The sequence below is a fragment of the Schistocerca cancellata genome, chromosome 3 (genome assembly GCF_023864275.1).
Source record: "Schistocerca cancellata isolate TAMUIC-IGC-003103 chromosome 3, iqSchCanc2.1, whole genome shotgun sequence".
Classification (NCBI taxonomy): domain Eukaryota; kingdom Metazoa; phylum Arthropoda; class Insecta; order Orthoptera; family Acrididae; genus Schistocerca; species Schistocerca cancellata.
The window spans coordinates 444,404,081-444,427,478 of NC_064628.1; the positions used below are offsets into that span (position 1 = coordinate 444,404,081).

Genomic DNA, 23,398 nt, shown 5'->3' on the forward strand with positions numbered 1-23,398 from the left:
TGACATTCTCTCTGATAATGAAGTGGCTGCAAATTTGGGTTATGTGCATAGTCTGAAGCTGGTTGTGAAACCAAATCCTTCGGGAAATGTCTTCCTTTTGAGGGCATACGTTTACTAGCAGAAGTCGATATCACTAATTCCCTACAGATTTTCCGACTTTTTCAGTACAAACTTTGTGCACCTGATTCATCGGTATGAACTCATGTTGGATTTATAAGTACATAATAAATTGAACAGTTTTATTTATTACTATTCCCAAAGAGTGCACACTCGCATGTATTTCAGTGACATGCCAAATAAAACAGCTTGTCATTTACGAGTGTATGTGTTGTCATGTCTGTATGAGGCAGTGTAGTTCACATTTATCAGTGCAAACTCGCTATACGTATTTATATATGTAATAATGTGTGAAACTTGAATTAATTCTACAGTCCATGTGATTAAACAACCCTGTCTGTCATTATTACAGATGGCTGTACGATTGTGAAAGTCGAAGCCAATATGAAAACAATTCATGGGGCTAAATGTGTTTCACTGTCGTCTGTGTACATGTATACTGAAGTCAAAAAGTGGTTAATGAACTTAGGATCACAGCGAATCTCGCTGGTTGAACTTCTGTTTTGTGCTTCTGTTTTAGTTCACTCTGCTAAGTTCAATTCTTCATCGTGGGAGCTGAACGTGGGATGCACTTGATCCTGATGTCGCGGACAGGCTTGCCCGTGATGAAGACTGCGATCTCCTCCAGCTCCTCCCTAGTGCAGCTGGCGACGATGCGGAACTGCCGCATCACCATAGCCAGCGTCGTCTTCATCACCAGCATGGCGAAGCGTGCACCCACACAGAGGCGCGACCCAGCACCGAACGGCAGGTAGCTGTAGGGGAAAAGTGCACCAGCGCCGCCGCCCACCAGGAAGCGACGCGGGTCGAACTTGTCGGGGTCGGGGAAGAACGCTGGCTGGCGGTGCAGCAGGTTCAGGAAGACGAAGACGACGCTGCCTCGAGGCGCCACGTACCGCCCGTAGCTCAGTGGGATGTCTTCCGACGCGAACACAGGTGCGACTGGTACCGCGGGGAACAACCGCAGTGACTCCTAAGGCAGGAAGCAGGAAATCGCATCGTTTTTACGAGAATAATTCGGTGTTAAATTAAACAACCTGGATTCATGGGGATAAAACTAATGGAGATGCAAGGAATAATTAGCACTAGGATTTCATCCCCGGTTTTCCCGGTCTTTGTTCGCCGCCTGGGCATCGTTTAAGTTGACCCACGTGGTTTACCGGGTTCGGCTGCACTTGGAGTGAATGTTAAGTTAATATCTTGCTAGGTCTTAAATTTTGCCAGGTAGTTAAAAGACACGTTACAAAAAAAGTCCACAATTGGCCTCAGCTGTGCCAGGTACTCCCACAGCAAAATAAGAGAAAACAATTTAGCACTGAATTATTTAAATACGAGAACTCAGCATTCAGATGAATAGCCTATGAAGAAACATACTTCTATGTGAGGAAAAGCACCCAAAGCTAAAACAGGATAAACCTACCCTCAAAGAATAATTTGCTTGGAGAAAGAGGAACCACAATATACTTGAACTCAGACAGTAAATGTGAAACAAGCACCAATATTCACTATACTCTCAGAGGGCATCAAGAACTTTGTTCTTGCTAGATCGATCCAAGCTGTTTTTGCGTGCTATTCACTGAATAGTTTTGCTGAAAAGTTTTAGGGGTGAAAGAAGAACTAGCACAGCGTGAAGGACGTTTTACAACCGTGAAACACCGCAGCATTAATCTCCTCCATAACTGCTGTGTGACAGACATACACATCACATTATTATTTTTAAAAAATGGTTTGAATGACATTTACGAAATTAATCAATCTTTTGGTTAAAAACAGACAGGAAAAGAATAACGACACATTATTTTCCTGAGATGTTTGCAACAGCATATAGGTCACTAATCACACAGAAACAGCCAAAATTCTTTGTAACCTCGTTTATAATGCGCAGGTATGGTATTCGAAGAATTTACAAGTTAAATTTCAACCATTACCCATGCAAATACTAACAAAATATGTCATACAAGCAAATACTGCCTTCATTAGGCATTTCTACTTTATGACATTCTTATCTTCTTTAATTTTCGTGAGCTACTATGAGGGTATACATAAACAAAACAACCTTCACTTATTTCTATATAACGTTGATTTTAGACAACAGAGTTATTCGACTGCATTTGTGGCTTTACTACCGACATGACAAATTCAAGACCATTGTTTTCGCAGTGTATGTTTGCTCTACTGTTTCCCTCAGATACACATATTATAATAAGTGAAGTAGTTAATGAAAAATTGTCCTTATTGCCCTTAAATAACATGACGTAATTTTTTGTTTTCTATTGCTGGCAATACTTTCAATTCTCTATAAAAATTTTTATTTCTTTAATAATGCAGATTCATATTACATTACTATCCAGAAAAACTTTAATTTCTTATCGTTACTGAATTTCATCACAGTTTAACATGTGTTGGACTGTGACGATAACAACTTTATTGTAGCTTCCAGTTTGCGGAACTGGCGGCTGTTTAGGGGAGGGCCTTACACTATGGATGGGCATGGAGGGGGGTGAATGGGCGGGACTTGTTCCGGGTGAAATCCTAGCGCTAAGGGCACGTGAAGATGCACTGACATGAAAATATATCTCTGACGGATAACACTTGAATCTACATGTGTTATGCTTGGTTTATATAGTACATGTTATCTTAAAGCACGGTCATTCCATGTCAAGTGTCCCAGTTTAGAAGATGATCCCAGCCCGACCACCTTCAATTTTGATGAAATTTGTACAGGATGTACCTGAGGGCCCTACATGAACTTATGCAAAGTTTCAGGCTACCTGTAACTTGGTTGAGGTGCAGGAGCCATTTTCGTGAAGACAACTTTTACAGAGACCGAAAAGCCGCGAGGAAGTCGTCAAGCCCGCATCTCGTGGTCGTGCGGTAGCGTTCTCGCTTCCCACGCCCGGGTTCCCGGGTTCGATTCCCGGCGGGGTCGGGGATTTTCTCTGCCTCGTGATGGCTGGGTGTTGTGTGCTGTCCTTAGGTTAGTTAGGTTTAAGTAGTTCTAAGTTCTAGGGGACTGATGACCAAAGATGTTAAGTCCCATAGTGCTCAGAGCCATTTTTTTGAAGTCGTCAAGTTTGGCGTTCCACTGTTCCTAATGTAAAAGAGCCGGACTCTTGCTTCTGGGTATAGTGGTACAGCTTTGTGTGCTCTACACACAAATGTTGAAAGTAGAGTTCAGAAAGAAATGCATTTGACGTAATCTCAGTTCAAAGTGGGCAACAAATCATATCGCGAGAAATTTGCCCCATAGTTTAACGAGGCATACGTAGTGGAGAAAGTTCGCTATGGACCTGGTCTGTTGCCAAACTGCTGTCTGTCTGGGTGTTTAGTATATCACAAATTTTGGCCTGGCTTGTGTGTTTAATTACTGTGCTACCATCCTGTAAATTTGCTAAAAAACATGAACGTATCAAATATACCCGTGTTCAAAGCCATGTATCTCTAAATGGACACCTACCACATTACATTCATTAACACCATTCAACAGAGCACATTTCATTCTATTAGAATAACTTATTTTCATTTTGGTGTCTCTTTGGGTAAGGTGCAAAAAGTCACCTAAAAATTGGAATTTTGTTGATTATGTCTTCATTGTTTAAATATTCATTTTGCTGTTTGTTCGGTGATTTTAAACCTGTTTGTGACAGGTCCATTGCTAAATTTAACCATTTAAGTGTACTAGAGACTGATACATAATTTTTTGGAAGCTGAATGCTTATTAATTTTATTTCTTTTCTTTATTTAGGACTCGACAATTTGATTTTAGTGCCTGAAGCATAACAAGTTGTTGCTAAAATGGAAGAACAAGATCAAGTTAATGTATGCAGTTTTGGAAATACTGATTCCCCATGCCACTTAACGACATACAGTGCCTTAAAAGGACTGAAAGCTGTAAAGCAACTTTCCTTACAAGAACAAGAATTACCCAGTAGACAGAGTGGTTTACACTCTACTAAAAGTACTCAACTGTGCTTCCATCATGAAGCTTTACTCGTAAAAAGGTGCTCACCTATTCTTTAAGTTTTCCTATTTTAACTGGACCTGACGAAAACATGGCGCTGACTAGCCGTTGCAGCAGGGCGTAGGGACTTGAAGACTGTGCAGCAGTGCCAGCACTTTACCACCTATTTGAAGCCAAGCTCCTAGAACAGATAATGGCCGCAATAAGTATGGTAAAATTACGTGGCAACACCAGCAGCCTCTTCAGGATTTTTAAAAGTTTTATCTGGGTATAAGGTGAGTACTAGAGTTATCCCCATTAAGCAAAGTGGGAGGTATGAGAACCACGTTCCCATGACATCAACTGTAAACAAAGTAACAATGAAGATCAAAAACAAAATAAACTTTACTTAACTGGATGAAAAATAAGTCTCTTCTGCAATGCCTCAGAAAGGCCAGCGTCCTCCCGTAGAGTAGGGAATAAGAAGTGGTAAAAAGGATCAGATATTAATAAGTTTCTTTAATAAGTTTCTTCATATCGAGCAATAAATTTGTTAAAAGACCAACATTTCCCACCTTTACTGTTAACAATCACTGTTATTTATATCAAACGACGAGATAATCTCAGCACTGTGCCATTTGCAAGTACTACTCCTATTGCCGTAATTTTACACCGTAAGCCTGTGTTGTTCCTCTTGGTATTCATATAAAAGAGCCTTCTTCGTTAGGATCGAAACTAACGACGCACCACTTAATTTAAACGGTATTAACCAAATAGTCACTGTAGTTTCATTTATTCCATTAGGTGTTAAGTCTACATTATCCGGCTCCCTTGTCGACACAGCAGCAGCTACTTGCCTGCCATGTGGCGCAATCTAACGACGCTAGTAAGCTTTCAGGCAAGAGGTCCCTACAGTTGGATGGCGACGGTACAGAAGACAGTAAAATTATATTATGGAATGGGCATTTGACCTTACATTAATAATACTGATTCGTCGGCAGATTTTTTTTTCTTTCTCGTGTAACGGCTGGAGACGAAATTGAGTTCATATCATGAGTGTGATAACATGACTGGAAACCTTTGTCCGGGAAGGAAATCCATCTAGGAGCTTCTACGAAGTGCTGGAAACCAGTGGCTCAAGTGAGCAAGCACACACGCCCAGTTCTGACATGTCGTCTGTCAAAATTGTCGGGAGGAAATTGGGAAACCAAAAATTGGCAAGCTTCTCCTCATCGTCGGCGAAGGATACTGCAGAAACGGAAGGATAATATGGAGAACGAAAACCGAAGGGAAGAGAGCAAAAGAAATCAAGACTTAGAGTAAAAGTCTATTTGCCCCAAATACAAATGAATTGATGTTCATTATTTTTATTGCAAAATCAGCGATTTCGAGGCTACTATCGTCTTTTCATTTTAGTAGCTTCAAAACTGATCATTTTATATTAAAAAGTGAGGTTCAATAAATTCAGTCTGCGGATAGTTTTTTCTTTCTCTCAGCTTATCACGCGACTGCGTTCCCGCGCTTCCGTCACCGATGGAAAGTATAAACATAGAAAACAGAATCTTCTAAAACAGAATAATCCTCCTTCTGCAAACAGGAAATTTTTTATAGGTCCCCGTAAAATTGATTCCACAAAAAATACATCAGCCCAGGATGCTGAGTGATTTAGACAATTAGTGAGGCCTGGAACGGTACTTAGATTCTCTAACGTATCAGGTGTACGCAGGTAAATGAGTGAGGCGTAATCAGATACTGTGATGGTTAAGGCGCCTTCTCGCGACAGTCAGGACAGCGGAGTTCGAATCACTGTGAGACGGAAATTTCATTCATACGTCAGAATGTGGAGGCTGGAAACAAAAGTGAACAAAATGTAGCAGCTCAGTTTTGCATTCAGTTCACGAGAGAATCCATTCGCCAGCAAGAACGTCAGTGTGAAAAACAAAGAAACTTGCCATGATATTATTTGTCACAGTGACGTGAAAAAAAAGAGCTACAGAAGAATGTTGAAGTTCATCCGGAATGGTGAGTCAATGAATGGCGAAGTACTGAGAAGAATACAAGAAACCAGATCTCTCTGAAAACACATCTTAAGGAGAAAAGCTCTTAGGACAATCTTAAGACAACAACATCATTGAAAAAAATAGTCGACGGAGAAATAGAGGGAAAGATTCCCTAGAGACAACTATACACACAGAAAGTTGTTTAATGTACGGATTGTACTACCGAAGGACGAGATGGACAGAAAAATGGAATGAAATCAAAGGGTCCTTACCTTCTGAACGCTAGGCAGAGAGAGCGAATTCGGGAAAGAATGGGAGAGATAGAGAAAGTGAGAGAGAGAGAGAGAAAGAGTAGGTGATGAGGAGGCTAGAATGTGGTGGTGATTATAATGTGTTTCGGACTTCATGCTGTTATGTGAGATGCGTGATAGTTTACAATTGTTTCCTGACTTGAAATAATGTACAGGCAGCGACTAGGCCATTGTCTGTGTATCCTTTTCCAAAGCGATAGACATGAATGCGCTCTTCGGAGTTGGGAAGTAAGGAACAGTATGGAGTTTTGAGGCTGCAGTGTTACTCCTTTCGTTGGCACGCAGAGTGTTAGCGCTCTGGCTTGTGAAGATATAATAATCTAAAATTATCGTTCACTACAGTCGCTCATCTTCATCCTACAATCGCCAGTCTCAGTGCATGCACTACGACGACATATGAATTGCCTCAGTCTTCCAGCTACCCCTATTGCCTATTATGCAACGACAACATTCGAATCAACGTCGTACCTCTTCGGTTTTTATTTGGTTTTCATAAACTAATGACTTAACGTAATCAAACAGGAAAAAATCCATAGGAATGTCACCCTGGTGTTCACAGGTAGCTTTTATCGTCTTTAGTCGCCAAATTACATCGAATTTGTTCATTCTAATGGAACTGCATACTTTTTGTGAGGCATCTGAAAGAAGCTTCTAAGGGGGGGGGGGGGGGGGAGAGAATCGGTAGATGTGATATATCTGCACACACAAACATATTATTGCAACTTCAGAAAAATCGTATGATTTATTCAAGAGAAAGAATCGCATCAATTGAGCAAGTCAATAACGCGTTTATCCTCCTCTGGCCCTTATACGAGCAGTTATTCGGCGTGGCATTGATTGACAGAGTTATTGGACGTCCTTTTGAGGGATATCATGCCACCAAATTCTATCCAACCGTCGCTTTAGATCGTCAAATTCCGTGCTGGTTGGAGGGCCCTGCCCATAATGCTCCAAACATTCTCCATTGGGGAGGGATCCGGCAACCTTTATGGCCATGGCAGGGTTTGGCAAGCACGAAGACTAGCACAACAAACTCTCACCCTGTGTAGGCGGACGTTATGTTGCTGAAGTGCAAGCCCGGGATGACTTCCCACGAAGGGCAACAAAACGGCCGTAGAATGTCGTCGAAGTGCCGCTGTGGATGCCACGGATGACAACCAAGGGGGTCCGGCTGTGTAAGGAAATGGCACAGCAGCCAACACACCTAACTGTTGCCTAGTTGTCGCCAGCCCTGTGGCCCGACAACCAGGAGTGATGGTTCGGACACAGCAGGACACCTTTCGTTTTCATCGGCGGCATCCGTGGAGTACATTACACAGCACATCGCAAGCCATCCGGGGCTTGAATTTCAGTAAGATAATTCCCGCCCACAATTCGTGAGTTTGTAGTGCTTGTCTTCGTGCTTGCGAAACTCTTCTTTGGCCAGCAAGGTCACCGGATCTCTCCCCAATTCAGAACGTCCGGAGCATTATGGCTAGGTCCCTTCAAACAGCTCAAGATTTTGTCGATCTAAAGCACCAATTGGACAGAATTTGGCGCGATATCCCTTAGGACGACATTTAATAACTCTATCAATAAATATGAAGCCGAGTACCTGCTTGCATAAGGGCTATAGGTGAACCAACACTTTATTGACTTGCTCAATTTTTGAAGCTCTTTCTATTGAAAAAAATATATATAAATCATAAAATTTTCTGAAATTTTAATCATTTGAGTCATTTGCTTGTCTATGCATGTACATCACATCTACCGGTTTTCCTCTCATTCGGATAATTCCTTCTTGGTGTCCTGTCATTTCTTTCCACAGCTCGTAATACGTGTGGGACGTGATAAATTAGTATCAAGATATTAGTACCACAAAGCATTATCCAATAATCAGGACAAGAGGATCCACAAACGTCTGCCGTATTTTACCAAATACCAAGCAAGCACTTGGGTATAGTTTATGTCTTTCTTATCATGGCAGTCATACCAAGTGCTCAAAATGGTGACGTTGAGCATTGCTATTTGCTATAAAGTTATTCTGGAGAAATGTTCAATTTCATGTGGAGTTAATGGTAGCACTAATTCGGAGGCTCTTCATACCTCTAGAAGTTTTCGCTGTTTCCTAAAAGACCTCTTTTTTTTCATTTTCGCCTCAGGTAAAAGTGTAGAGGTGTTAAGTTAGGAGAGTGTTCAGTCCATTTTGCGTTTCGTGAACTATAATTCCGACGCTCTTCAAATATTGTCTTAATGGGGTTTTCTCATTTCACGCGCAGGAAGGGAGGGGCGTCCGTGGTGTTGGTATTACACTGACAGACTGATTGCCTTAATTTCTGTGGAATTCTTCCACTAACTGTGGCAGATGCATATCTTAGGAACTCCATATACTTGTGTGTATATAGATTCACGTCAATGAAGCAGGAACCAATGATGCAGGTTTTGAAGAACACGCACCGAACCTTGATAGACCGAGAGCGTTGTTTTTATCCACTTCTGTAAGTTAGACTGGGTTTTTATCTAACGATTAGCGCATATTGCGAAGACTGGTTTGTCCATGGTTTGTAAATATTTTAGAAGTCATTGCAATGAAGTGGTAGATGCAGTGAATAGTAAGAAGGATGAAATCCGATGGAGTGTAATATTCGCAGAATACTTGTTTAATTGCTTTCTCTCGTACTTCCGTGATACCTCTTAGCGACATTTGCACTGTGTGTCACTGCTGATAAAATGTTAGTTTCATTCCTTTCAACAATCGCTCTTCGCTTTGCTTCGCGAATTTTATTCTTCACACTTCCAATTTCTATAATATTTGGAAATCATGAGGGCTTGGCACAATCTGGCTGCTCTTCAACAAACAACTACACCGCTGCTCTAATAATTTGGCGACATTCCCTATAGAAGTTATCAGTTTTTGTAATGTTGTATACATAGTGAATGTCTCTAGGGCTTTATGAGAAAGTTGCCTGGTCGCTTCTGTGATATCGATAGCTACGATACCACAACGTAGGTGCGCTCTACTAGGTTGGCACTACGACACCGACACCGACACCTACGACAGCTCCCTCTAGCCGGCGCTGTGCTCTAAGAGAGCCGCTCCAGATTCAGCTCATTTGATTCCGAGTAGACATTATTTCTATTTCATAGTGGGCGAGCCACTACTGATTTTACCTTTGTAACTTCTAGCCGCTGTTAGATTTGATTGATGAACGACTTCGCGCCTACGTGCTCATCTGTACGCAAAGTAAAAGAGTTATAACCATACGCAGTACCGAAGCATTTCACCTTTTTCTGCTCCTACTCACTTCCTACATTCGGCCTACTCGTCAGTTTACAGGAGCAGACTCACGCGCCGCCTTCCAGGCGGGATACAAAAGCTTCTATAACAGAACACAGACTGTTGGGCTTCAAGCACACTTGTAAACACAACCATCATACGTGAGTCACATGTTTGCTTATATTTCGTATAATGAGGCAGATGGTTGTGGAACCTCTTCTCCTGGCTATGTGACAGTCATTTGCGGTGCTGGTGCTTGTAAATATTTGATCAATTCCGAAAGTCCTATACCCGTTAGGTTGTAGAAGTTGTCTTTCAAATGCCACAGAAAAAGTTTATAGTTCCCTAAGAAAAAAGCAAATTCGGTGCCGTTGTTCGGTGGCTATAAGCGATAACCATTACACTCAAATGTCACGAAATTTGCCATATTGTCCGCTATAACTTGAGCAAAACCGGACCTTATATATTCATTTATTCCGTATGTATTTGGGGTGGCCTGTCTTAGCTGCCTCATCCTATTTTTTCGAAAACACTATATCAGAACCAACAGCAAACTATTGTGGGAAATTCTGCTCCACATTGATGGAGTAACCTACCAGACATTCATCAAAAGCAGTGATACCAAGCCGCCTCAAGAAGTAATTCCTAACAATGTATTCACATCTGATGACGCTGCAGTGGAAAACTAGGATCAAATACGGAAACGTTTTTGATTTGGCTGTCATAATGAGGTTGACCTGTTTTATTTGAGTCAGACATGCTGCAGGATTCTGAAGCAGTTGGTAAGGGATAATGCGAAACTTATTATCACTTTCGCCTGCTGGGGTGGCCGAGCGGCTCTAGGTACTACAGTCTGGAACCGCGCGGCCGCTACGGTCGCAGGTTCTGACCCTACCTCGGGCAGGGATGTGTGTGATGTCTTTAGGTTAGTTAGGTTTAAGTAGTTCTAAGTTCTAGGGGACTGATGACCTCAGCAGTTAAGTCCCATAGTGCTCAGAGCAATTTTTGATAAAACGAGAGTATTGAATGACAGACGATGCAGATGAAACATCTAAGAGTTTCTATTTAAAAGAAAGTGTACAAATATGTAATTGTGTCAGTATATTATAGACTATGGGCAAATGTGCACACATGCAGTTTACTCCTTTTGAGTGGACGGTACACTGGCCAATCATTGGTTTAAACTCTGATAGTTAAATTAAAGCAATTAACATAGACTTAACGGAACTGGATAGCATTAACACGGCAGCTGCTACAGAAGGCGAAATGTATGAATCTAAGGTGGAACTGTTGGATGACGGAATCGAGCGATGTGATTCTATGTCGAGGGAAAAACTGAGCAGACAACGGAAGTCTCAACGGACAAATAACGGAACTGGATGGGTTTATCGCAGGAGGCTGAAGTGGTGAAGGAGAAGAAGAAGAAGAAAAATAAGGAGGATGTACTGTCTGACGGCGTAAAGTCAGCGCAGGAAAGCCAGTCGGGAACGAAAGGAAAGAGAAAGCTGTGAAAAGAGGTCAGCCAATTGCAAACTGACGGACCTCATTTCTGGACCACAGTGCGACAGCAGCGGCCCCCAGTTGAAGACGACGTAAGTATCATGCCCGACTTCGATAGCACCGTCAAAGATAGACACTTTTTTAGCTGATGCATCGTAGTCTCTTCATTATAATCTCTACGTAGCTCAGTTAGAAATCAGCAGTCACTGCAGTTCAGTTGATGTTGTATGTCACCCTTTGATTGTGACACATCTGTGTAATAAAAGATAAGTACTTGTATTTGTCTAGTTGTAATAAGACTCATTAATATGAGTTGTTTGATTGTTTGTCTAGCGAACCAAGTATGCTAGATTCCTAGACACTACACTGTTAGCAATTTGATTAACCGCCACAGTGTTCGCCAAAGAGGTGCGACCTGCAGGGTGTGACAGGACCAACTGTATGTGCTGGGAAAGCATCTTGTTTACTTAACCGAGTATGTAACCCAGAATGAAAAATACTCCTATCATAGCACAAAATAGGCAAGTATGTCCTGGACTGAGTTAAGGATTAAAAGAACGGAACTACCGTTCCTAAGAATATGGCAGCTTCGAAGACATTTAAATCATAACATCTTGGTATATTTGCGCTTTTTTACATATTATTAATGTCCAAATCTGTAGTATAATGTACCGTGTCAAGTAAAGTACCTTGATACGAGGTGTCATATCATATAACATAAACTTGCTATCATGTCATGCAACATGCCGTTTGTCAAGTCATACAGTATGACACAATGTGTCATAAGTTTAGAATGCATGTGCCTCCATTGTGGGACACATCCTATTATACACAAATCAAAAAAAGTTTTGCATCATCACAGTTATCAGAACTGAAGATAGACGTTGACTATGGATATTGCATCACAGACACAGTCCTTTGACTGGTCAGAGCTGTCACTAAACCCGCCCAAAAATGTAAACAACCATTCATGACCAACGCTTATTAGAAGGAGGAGGTCCGATAGCTGATCAGTTCCAGTCATTCCACCAGGAACGAAGTACACGGCTCGTGTTCGTGTTGTCTGTAGTTCAACCATGCCTAGACGGTCAAATCCTCGGTTAGATCGCGTCCGCATTGTTACTCTGTGCTAGGAAGGGCTCTCAACAATGGAAGTGTCTAGGAGTGAACCAAAGTGATGTTGTTCAGATATGGGGGAGATGCAGACACAAAGGAACTGTCGATGACATGTCTCGCTCAGGCCGCCCAAGGGCTATTACTGCAGCGGATGACCTACCTACGGATCATGGTGGGAGTAACCGTGACAGCAACACCACCATGTTGAATAAAGCTTTTCGTGCAGCCACAGGACGTCGTGTTATGACTCAAGCTGTGGGCAATAGGCTGCATGATGCGCAACTTCACTCTAAACGTCCGTGGCGAGGTCCATCTTTGCAACCACGACACCATGCAGCGCTGTACGGATGGGCCCAACAGCATGCCGAATGAGCCGCTCAGAATTGGCATCAGGTTCTCTTCACCGATGAGTGTCGCATATGCCTTCAACCAGAAAATCGTGGAGACCTGTTTGGAGGCAACCCGGTCAGGCTGAACGCCTTAGACACACTGTCCAGCGAGTGCAGCAAGGTGGAGGTTCCCTGCTGTTTTGGGGTGGCATTATTTGGGGCTGACGTATCCCGCTGGTGGTCATGGAAGGCGCAGAACGGCAGTACGATACATGAATGCCATCCTGTGACCGATAGTGCAACCATATCGGCAGCATATTTGCCAGGCATTCGTTTACATGGACGACAATTCGCCCCCCATGGTGCACATCTTTTGACTGACTTCCTTTAGGATAACGACATCGCTCGACTACAGTGGCCATCATGTTATCCGGACATGAACCCTAAGCTTACACACTGCTTAATCTAACTTAATCTAATTTAAACTAACTTATACTAAGGACAACACACACACCCATGCCCAAGCCGAATCTCCGACGGGGGGGGGGGGGGGGGGGGCAGCCCCACGCGAACTGGGGCAAGGTTACCCCGTGCGACCCACTCTGAAGGATCTATGCCGAATCGCCTTTGAGGAGTGGGACAATCGGGACCAACAGTGCCTTGGAGGATTTGTGGATAGTATGCTACGACGAATACAGGCATCCATCAAGCAAGAGGACGTGGTGCTGGGTATTAGAGGTACCGGCGTCTACAGCAATATGGACCAACACCTCTGAATGTCTCGCTGTATGGTGGTACAATATGGAATGTGTGGTTCTCATGAGCAATAAAAAGGGCGGAAATGATGTTTGTGTTGATCTCTATTCCAATTTTCTGTACAGGTTCCGGAACTCTCAGAACCGAGGTGATGCAAAACTTTCTTTGATGTTTGTAGATGCACACCTACTCTAAAATACTTCGTATTGAACATGCATCCCTCTCCCTAAAAGCACATAATTTTGTGTCTGTTTGTTCTTACAAACATGCATGTAACTCATAACAAAGGGTGAATAAGTCAAGGTGTTTTGATTGAAATGTCTTATAAGATGCCAGGTAAGTTGAAAAACTAGTTTCCTTCTCGTACATTCCTATCTCTGTCAGGGACATATTCATCTTTTTGGGCTACGATAGGAGAATTTTTCGTTCTGGTTGCCAAATTTTGTAGTGTGCTGACTGTTTTCAGTCATAGAGTACGCCAAAGTGAATTGCAACAACTCCAGCTGCAGACATGGATGAGTTTCATGCATTGGGGAGCAAAACACAACCCACAGGCACTGCGAAGCAGAGCTAGGTGGGTACGCTACTGTAACAGCCAATGCTGCAATATGGTAGCGGTAGGACAGAAGCCTTTCCTCACTAGTGCTCACGGACATGTTTACAGTATGTGGTTTAGGCCCTAGATGAACACAGTCTGGAGTGTGTAAGTACTCAGCCATTCATGTACTAAAGTGTTCTTGTCTCAGTATCACAGCCTACACAACGAGACTGTGACAGCCAGAGTAAGATGATTGCTGTTCGAATACAGGATGAGGCTGCCTGCCCTGAGTCTCAAGAGGAGCTGCCTCTGGAGCAGGGAGATGGGGGGGAAGGGGGAGGTCACGGCCATCTCCACAAATCTGTCAGCTGGGCTGCCATGCTGTCATCAGGGTCACAGCCAGAGACATTGCTGACTGAGGCATTTGACTGACACTGCACTTGGCCCCTCTCTTTGAGCTGTCGGCGAAGCTGGACATCTGTTGTTTCACATGAGTGGCAACTGGAGACCTGCATCAAGCTTTTCCTGAAGTACTATGGCCGAGAGCCAGACTAAAGAAGTTAGTCAAACAAATCTACTACTGCGCTGATATCTTATTTCACTCTCAAGGAGTGAAAATCTGGTGGTCACCTATTACTGGTTTCAGGTCATTGACGCAAGCTTCTTTGAGTAACATTTGGACCTATAGCCTACAGTATGGTGAGTATAAAAATTTTGCTTGTGCTTTGGTCATGGAGAAAACGTTTGATGGTCGTGCATATTGTAAAATAGATTTTATTGTGAGTAGAGAACCAATGGATTTGTCTAGTTTTAGAAGTAATCGAAGTCATGGTTGGTAGTGTGTGTTGGTTATGCACAATGTAACTCTGAAGACCACTCAGTGCTCTGTACAGAATACGGTCCGGTAAAATATTATACTTGTAATCGTTGGGGGCATGTGGCTAGGCAATGTCAAGAGTCGAGGTGGCTCATGATTAGACGTAAGAATTAAGGTAATGTAAAAAAAAAAAACACCCTGAAGAAAGTCACTTTCAAGAGTTACCAAAACGTCTGTAGTTATACGTATTGGCAATGCAATCACAAACCCAGAAAAAAATTACTGATTGTGACAATGGTCACGGAAGCTTACATTTGTATCAATATATTCCGTTTTCTTCTCTTGTGAGTGTTAGTTCTGAAAATTAATGTTTTTAAGAACAAAGCTTCGACAGAAACAGAGATGCAAGGTGTATCAGAGCCAGAAGCAGTACGCATATTGTTAGAAAAGGTAGCACAATTAACAGTCCGTAATATAGAACTGTGTGGGTTGCTAGAATCGCGATTGTCAAAATGGTGTGAAGATTTGTCAGCTGCAATTTTAATTGGTCCTCTTTCTAGTAAGGCAACCAAGGTTGCACAGGCCTTTGTAGGACACCTTGGAAATCTGACTGAGACGAAAGGTTGGTGTGATAAGGAACTATTGAATGTTGCAAAATTGAGACTAATAAAATAGGGGAAGCTAAAGCTTATGTAGGGTATACATAAGCTCTTAAGGAAGCTACAACGTGCTAAGAATTTGAAGAAGGGTTAATCCAGAAATATAAGAAATGGAATAGTGCCAGACACTATAGGGAACAATGGGGTAGTAACTAAGAGAAATACGGAAACTGTGGAACAATATGCGGATATGATAAGGAAAATTAACGGATGTAACTATGAATTGTGACAGGCTGACAGGATGTTGCAGTCAATGAAATTATTTTGCAAAGTAGCTGTACAGAGGACGCTCGAAGCTTTTCAAAAAGGGTTTCATGCGCAAATATCAAGAGGTGTACTGACAGGGACCCGATGGATTTGCACACAGCAGTGTGGTTAGCTACAGAGCCCGAGGAGATGGATTTGTCAGCTGAAATGCGGGGTAAATGGACAAGGTTTGCATTTGGTGCAAGACGTTTCAGTGGTAGTTGAATGAGGCAGTGTCGCCAGGCTCTAGGCGATGTGGGTAAGGTAAGAGGAAGTAATAGTTTTAGAAGCAGAGGATTGGGTAAGAATAAGGTGTTAGTGGCCAAGGTATTCCTAACATTGAGTACGGAAAAGAGTAATTTTGTGATGGAAGAGGTGGCATACATACAGTAGGTCATTTCATAAGTAAAGATGGGGTTAAGACAGACCAATATTAAACAGAACTACACGTGAATTTTCTGTCGCAGAATCTGTAAAGAAGCATGCCTTTAAGCAGGTGAAAGAAGCTTTAACATCGAGTCCAATATTGGTATTTCCTGATTTTTATAGAGAACTTGCTTTATCATTTGATGCATCAAACCATGCACTTTTCTGTGTGTTGTCACGAGAGGTAGAAGGCGTAGAACATCATGTAACTTACGCGTCAAGCCAAGTAAATTCTGCAGAAAGAAATTATCCCACAAGGGATATAGAGGTGTTAAGCCTTATTTATCGAATCGAATATTTCAGATGTTACCTATACGGGAAAAATAACAGATCAAGCGGTATTAAAATGGTTCTTGGGTTGCAAGATCCATCTAGTAGGTTGACGCGATGGGCACTAAGACTGAGTGAATTTGATTTCATATAAATCTTGTAATAAGGATGGAAATGCGGATGGCCTGAGTAGAAAGGTAGCAGTGTTACATATTGGGGTAATGAGCATAAGGAGTGGCGAACTGCACAGAGTGCGGATGACGAATGTAAGTAGTATTTTAAATAGTCACAGTTTTGTATGCTGCCGGCCGAGGTGGCCGAGCGGTTCTAGGCGCTATAGTCTGGAACCGCGCGACCGCTACGGTCGCAGGCTCGAATCCTGCCTCGGGAATGGATGTTTGTGATGTCCTTAGGTTAGTTAGGTTTAAGTAGTTCTAAGTTCTAGGGGACTGATGACCTCAGAAGTTAAGTCCCATAGTGCTCAGAGCCATTTTTTGTATGGAGGATGGATTGCTATGCAGAAACCAAGTTCGGACCATGAGTAGTAAATCAGTGAAGCAAAGGAATAGAGTACTACAAGAAGCTCATTATCAAGTATTAGTGGGTCATGCAGGCTGCAAATCTACCAACAGAAGGGAGTCAGAAAGGTACTGGTGGAAGAATAGGCAGACGGACGTAAACCAGTATGCGAATAATTTTATACAGTGTGCACAGAAAGCAGATTTTTGTCGAATAAGGAGGAGGTTACCTGAAGCTTGGCACCATTCGAATTTCTGGGGATTGATGTTTGAGGTCCATTCAGTAAAACACCTGCAGGGGATAAGAACGTACGCACAATCACAGATCATTTTTCAAGATACGTAGAAACGGCCACGATGTCAAATCAGCAGGCAGCAGCAGTGGAACAAGCACTAGTGTATAAAAGGATACTGGCGTTTAGAGTACCTGAAACAACAGTAACAGACTAGGAAACGGATTTCATGTGAGATCAATTCAAGAAATTGTGTGGGTTACTGAACATGAAGAAATTAAGATCGAGCCCTCGCTATCCATAAGGCAACAAAAGAACTGAAAGAGTGCATAGAACAAACGGAAAGACGCTTGGATACTGCGTTGAGATACGTCACACCAGCTGGAAGTCCATTTAAAGTATGCCGTCTCTGCCTACAGCTCAAAACAGCATACAAATACAGAAGTAGTTCATGGTCGTAAAATGCCACCACCATTCGACATAATGAAAACGAGGAAAGGCAAGAGTGGAGAGTCTGTTACGGAATTTGCCAAAGTGATAAGAGAAATTTGGAATAGAGTACGGAGGACAAATACAAGACTACTAGAGGAACAGGAAGAAGCAGTGGCCTGTATGGCAAGAATGCCGTAATAAAAGGTTGGCCAGTGGGTGCTGCTATCAACTACGTATACGCCGAAGGGAAAGACAAAGAAGTTTTTTGCAAAATATCAGGATCCATACCAAGTTGTACAGACCATGTCGCCAATAAATGTTAAAAATCAATTGCCGATGAGAACGAGAGTTGGACATATAAGGGCGCTGAAACCTTTTGATGGGAGTCCAGAATTTATTCCAGGGATAGGAGATTCACACCAGAAAGGAAGAGTGAGGAGAAAGGCTTCGTAAGACAAGCAAGAGGTTGTGAATGAAACGGTAACGAGGAACTCTTGTGGATTAAGGCCCAGGAGATAGGCATTTAATATTTTTATGGTTAGGTACAGAGTTAGTGTAATTAGTATAAGCAGTTGCGGAGCAACAATGAATTTAATGGGGAGGAAAGTAATATGTATTCCTGCCCGTAGGTGAGACGCAGAGAAGGCGAGACGATGCTGTTCATAGCGGGACTACTGTTCTTCGTTTGGGTGGAAGCGTTACAAAACGAGCACCTGGAAGGGGACGTGCTGTTCTCCAAGCAGGTTGACGTAGTGGTTACTAATCATCGCTGGGCGATACAGATGGTATTCAAGGCATGGGAAATGCGTAACGAGGTGAGAGGATTGGAAGAAGCATTCCACAAATTCTGTCAGTGAACAGAAGGCACGGGATACCCAAAGAAATTGCTGGGTATTTGAGAGAGTGCATGGAGCGTACGAGAAATTAAGGAGTGAGATAAACCAGGTGCTTGGGGTTATTCAACATTAGCGAAAGAAGACGGGTTGGATCGATGCTTGAGGTCGGATTATCAATACAACATTTGGCAATGCTGATGAGGATGACATTCGAAGGGAGAACGACAAACTAGAAGCGATTAAGCAGTGGGAGAAAGGGAACAAAGCAGTGAGTGATTGGCACACTATGTAGATAGCGAGTTTAGAGAAGGGCGTATTTAATAACACACGACTACTACGGCAACTGACTAGAGAAGCAGTGCGGTATGCCAGAGCTGCAGAAGAGGCAGGGAATTACAAACCGAAGTAGAAGTCTTCGATAGGGAAGTAGTAATGACATAATGGTTGCCGTCCTTAGAAGGTAGTGTTTGGGAAGCACGAGGGAAAGTAATAGTATTACAGTAGGCTAAGTAGCAGGCTGCACGACGTCAGCTAGGGTGATGTCGCCACAGCAGTATTTAGAGGGTCTAAGGAAAGTACAGAGGATCTACAGCTGGAGTCGGCTTTGGCCGAGCACAAGAACTTGCCATTTAATTTCAAGGTAGCCACAGTATCGATGAAAACTGATGGAGCGAAAGTTTACATTTCCATTTCTCTGCCAGTAGCAGGCATTACGAATTGTACATGGTTCATACATATCCTATCAAGTGGGGGATACTGAAGAAATTTGTAAGAGTAAAACCGCAGTGACTATTATTAATGGGAAAAGATAAAGGGAGATACATAGAAATTGAAAAAACAAAGATGAAAAATTCTACTGATGGGAAATCACAATCGGATGTTGGAGCGCCAGGTACATACTCTGCGGCCACTAGCTCGGCTCCAGTTCACCACCAACAATGCAGCTTGAAGCTTTGACATTGCCAGCCACTCGTGCTGGCGAAACGTCAGTAAAATAAACAGACGAACGGCGGCCGAAGAACTCGAGACAGAAGCCAATAGGCAGTTGGTGCCTAAGTGTGTTGCCAATGCTTTCGCCAACGTATCTACTCGTTTCCTTTTTAGATGTTCGACATTTATGTTCAGGTACAGCATCAGTCTGTCTTTTATAGCAATCCATAGGGCCGTTTTGTCTTTAATAGACTCCTAATGTTTCTTAAATTTTTCTACGATAATTTGTTCCTGACCTTTGGAAGTTTCTTTTACTTTTCGTTGCTAAGCCTTACTAAACCTTAAAGGACTGCTCTAATATATTTAATAATTCTTTCTTAGTCTCATTCTGTATAATGTAAGAGTTTTTAGCTTACTCATCATTGCATAACTTGACTAACCAGTGCTGCTGTTAGGGATTCCTGCTAGTCAGATTCCTTTTTTTGGAAAAATAAGAATTTTAATTCTTTCCTGCATGCTAGGATAACTATTTGAAATACTACAGCGTTAAGATTTAAGTTAACCAATGACATGTAATGACTTCCAAGACCTATAGATAACCTAAGAGCACCTCTTGCTCATGCAGCTCTACTCACAAATTACCATCACTTAGCAAACTGCAGCATATTGCAATTTGTTCCATGGCGTGAACTGAAAATTTTCTCCACATATAAATTTACAGTAAGCAAAACTAGATGCAGGGAACTATCAGCCAATAAAAGGAAACTTCTAAGTTTCACTTTTCAGCGACAGTAGTCGTAATTAGATGTCTCCCTCACAACGAATATGGATTCTTCTCTTGCCCATGTACACTCCTTCCAACTCGATAATGGGGTTTTTGTTGAACACAGAAGGGCAGTATGCAATAATTTACTGGAGTATAAGGTCATGTCATGGTCGACAGCGTGACTGGTGATCAAAAGAAAATTATTTATTTATTTATTTATTATTATTATTTTATCTGCCCTCTCTGACAATGCTCTCGTTCAAAGGTGATGTGAAACAAGAGAACTTGAATTTTCAGGGAAGATTATAATATGTGTAATAGCAAGGAAAAATTCTAAGCATTTCTAATATACTTAAAGCATCCACTGCAATTAAAATAGCAGATCATGTAACATTGCTGGCTAATTATTTCGATAGTTAAAAATAGACAATAAGCATCAACACTACTGCCTTTACCACTACTGGGTGCTCTGGTCTCTCAGTGAAATACAACGCCACAATGTATTTGAATAACGGTCTTCACTGAACAGAAAACATCGCAAATTTCCAGAATGAGGTTTTCACTCTGCAGCGGAGTGTGCGCTCACATGAAACTTCCTGGCAGATTAAAACTGTGTGCCGGGCCGAGACTCGAACTCGGAACCTTTGCCTTTTGCGGGCAAGTGCTCTACCAACTGAGCTACCATTTTTTTTAAGTCTCATTTTGTTCGCTTTTGTTCGTTGCATCTGCACGGGGCGGACGTCGTAAGACATCCGTTTAAGTTTTTGTTGATCGATTAACTGAGTTTTTTTTATTACAGAGGTCTGCTAACCCTCTGACCGAACACGCTGAGCTATCGTGCCGGCGGCTACCCAAGCACGACTCACGCCCCGTTTCAACATCGCAAATGTTAATAAAACCTACCATTAATAAAATCTACCAAGTAAGTAGGCAGAGATTTAACCTTTATCTTTTTAAATAACTTCTTGATGAGTAGTTTCATGCAGACGTGTTTACAATTATCACTACACCTCATAATGCGTATCTTAATATCCTTTAATGAATAACATTTATTCTGGATAATTATTCAAGTTAAGTGATAATTCATTTAGTCATTAATAAAATGTGCAAAAATTTTATCTTTTATAGGTGTATTTGACGGTTTATTGCTATTCTCTGAGAGTGACTCGCAACCAAAGAGAGGAATACATAGGGAGAGTGTGACATGTTATTCAGCGTTCCCTGCAGTGTCATGCCATACTATTAGTTGTCATGTTGTAGGAAGTCTTTCCATGGTTCTTTTTAAAGATAGAGAGTTCGTGTATGGTTTTGTAAGCCACATAATTGCTGAGTTTGTTTTCGGAATCGTACCCGCGATGTGTTCACAATATAAATGTACGCACATGTCTAGAAAAAAGGTACAATTATTCTTATATATTGTGTTCTGTAATTCTGCTGTGTTTTGTGTACAGTTATCTATTTGTTTACCTGTGTAATGAAGCTTGTTTCACACACATTCTTCTATACATATGGTATTCCAAGAGTTTTGTGATGATGGATAAACTGACAAATGTCTGCATCATACTTAGTAGCACTTCCGAAATGCCAGGAGCCTAAGATCGCCAGCTTTTTTTGTGATGGAAAACTTAGTTGCTGGTTTGAAAGTGTGGTCGATTATGTCTTTTTCGTACGATTCATTTTTTTTTTTTTTTTTTTTTTTTACAGTTGCGATAGGCATTACCCCAATAACCGGTTCTGTTGCTGTCTGGAAACTAAATGAAGTTTGCTTTCACATTAGAAAGTATGGATTATGGGAGAAAAGGTCAATAATTCCCAGTGAACTGATAGTTTTTTGTTTTAAATTTTAACTTCAAATTATAATAGGAGCCCTTTATAAGTAAAGTATAAAGCACAAACTACTCTGTGAGTCAATCTTGGTACGATTTTGTATGTGGACAAGAATTTTCCAAACTTTGGACATACAACAGTAGTTACATATTTTGAATTATAATTTCTGGTATTTCCGTAGACAAGGTATAATATACAAGGTGTAAATTAATCTGATCTAATACTGAAACTTAGAAATCAAATGCAGAAGGGTAGTTATGGAGCTAAAATGCGATATCGGACGCCGCCACTCGCCCCCCTCCCCGTGAAATTTTGGTTGTGGTGACACAGACCTGTAGCAGAGCTTAATGTTTACTTTCCCCCTAATTTAACCGTTCTATTACTTATTTAACGCAATTTTCGTAATAAAATCTAAAATTGCGTAGTAAATTCAGATGACTCATATTAGAAACTGGGCAAGTCTCCAAGTGTTTTGATGCAATTACGTACATATATTATAAATAAACTAAAAAAAATGTAAGGGGGCGATTTACTACATAATTTTCTACAGTTTTTCTCTATACGTAACTATACATAAGCCGAGTAATCTGATTTGTGCGTATACAACTGCCTGCGTGCCTTAGGTCGTAAGTGTAGTATACTTCTTTTGTGAGGCGGTGCTCCCTGCTCAGTGAAACACAATTTTTGCTTCGAATGTGAACTGAATGATACATACAATTGAAAATAACGTAACATTGCTGTAAACGTTCGTCTATGAAATTACTGTTACTCTTTGAAAGTTTTCTGTAGAAAAACGTGTACCAAATTACACGAAGATGTGTTCTAAACTAAATGTTGCAGACAGTAGTATCTTTCACTTCTAACTCTTCCACTAGTGACATCTCGTGTTACAATATTTATATGAAAGTTACTAATACAACAGAAAGTGTATATGAAGTATCAGTGCAATGTACTCAGAAATAATATTATTAATAAACGTTAACAGCAGCAATTTCGTAATTTTCTTATGTACTGTCACGTACCACAGCCCTTTGATTTCACTTCTGAAAACGTGGTGCAGGCTTCTTCAGTTCTCATCCCTCTGGTTTTGATATTGCCTCTTTTTATCTCTTTGGTCACAACTGTTTGTCTGGATGTAAAGCACCTACTTTCCGCACAACCGAGAAAAATTAAAGGGACATGACATTTCTGCCATAAATTCCTCAACGTGTTTACTACAAGCGAGTGTTTTTCACAGCATCAAATTGACTGCCCTAGCTAGGAACTGGTATGTGTGGAAAGAATGCTCACCATCAGGAGTGCTGCCCCTTTGTCATTTATGTGAATTTCGAGTGTCTCCTAGCCCCTGTGGCACATTGTCAAGGTGAACCCATTACCTCCTTCACTAACGCTGGCTGAAGGATTATATAGATGTCAATAGCGAAAAGAGGTCTGTCTGAATGTGTGATTCTGTAAATAATTTCTTAAAAGTCAGTATACAACTTATTTTTTTGGAAAGTGGTACCATCCCAATGCATTCGACACTTCCTGATATGCAGCTGATAATCCTAATGTTATTACAACAACAAGATTATT

General features: G+C 41.6%; 1 protein-coding gene across 7 annotated transcripts in view; it reads right to left on the reverse strand.

Annotated features, from left to right (window-relative positions):
* Positions 1–225: 225 nt before the first annotated feature.
* LOC126175202 (cytochrome P450 4d2-like) overlaps positions 226–23,398 on the reverse strand; it is a 160,743-nt gene continuing 137,570 nt past the window's right edge. For all 7 annotated transcript variants that reach the window (XM_049921805.1, XM_049921806.1, XM_049921811.1 and 4 more), the window contains one exon: positions 226–1,090. In XM_049921805.1, coding sequence (XP_049777762.1) covers positions 653–1,090 — 438 coding nt within the window. In that variant the 3' untranslated portion in view covers positions 226–652. The remainder of the gene's footprint in view (positions 1,091–23,398) is intronic.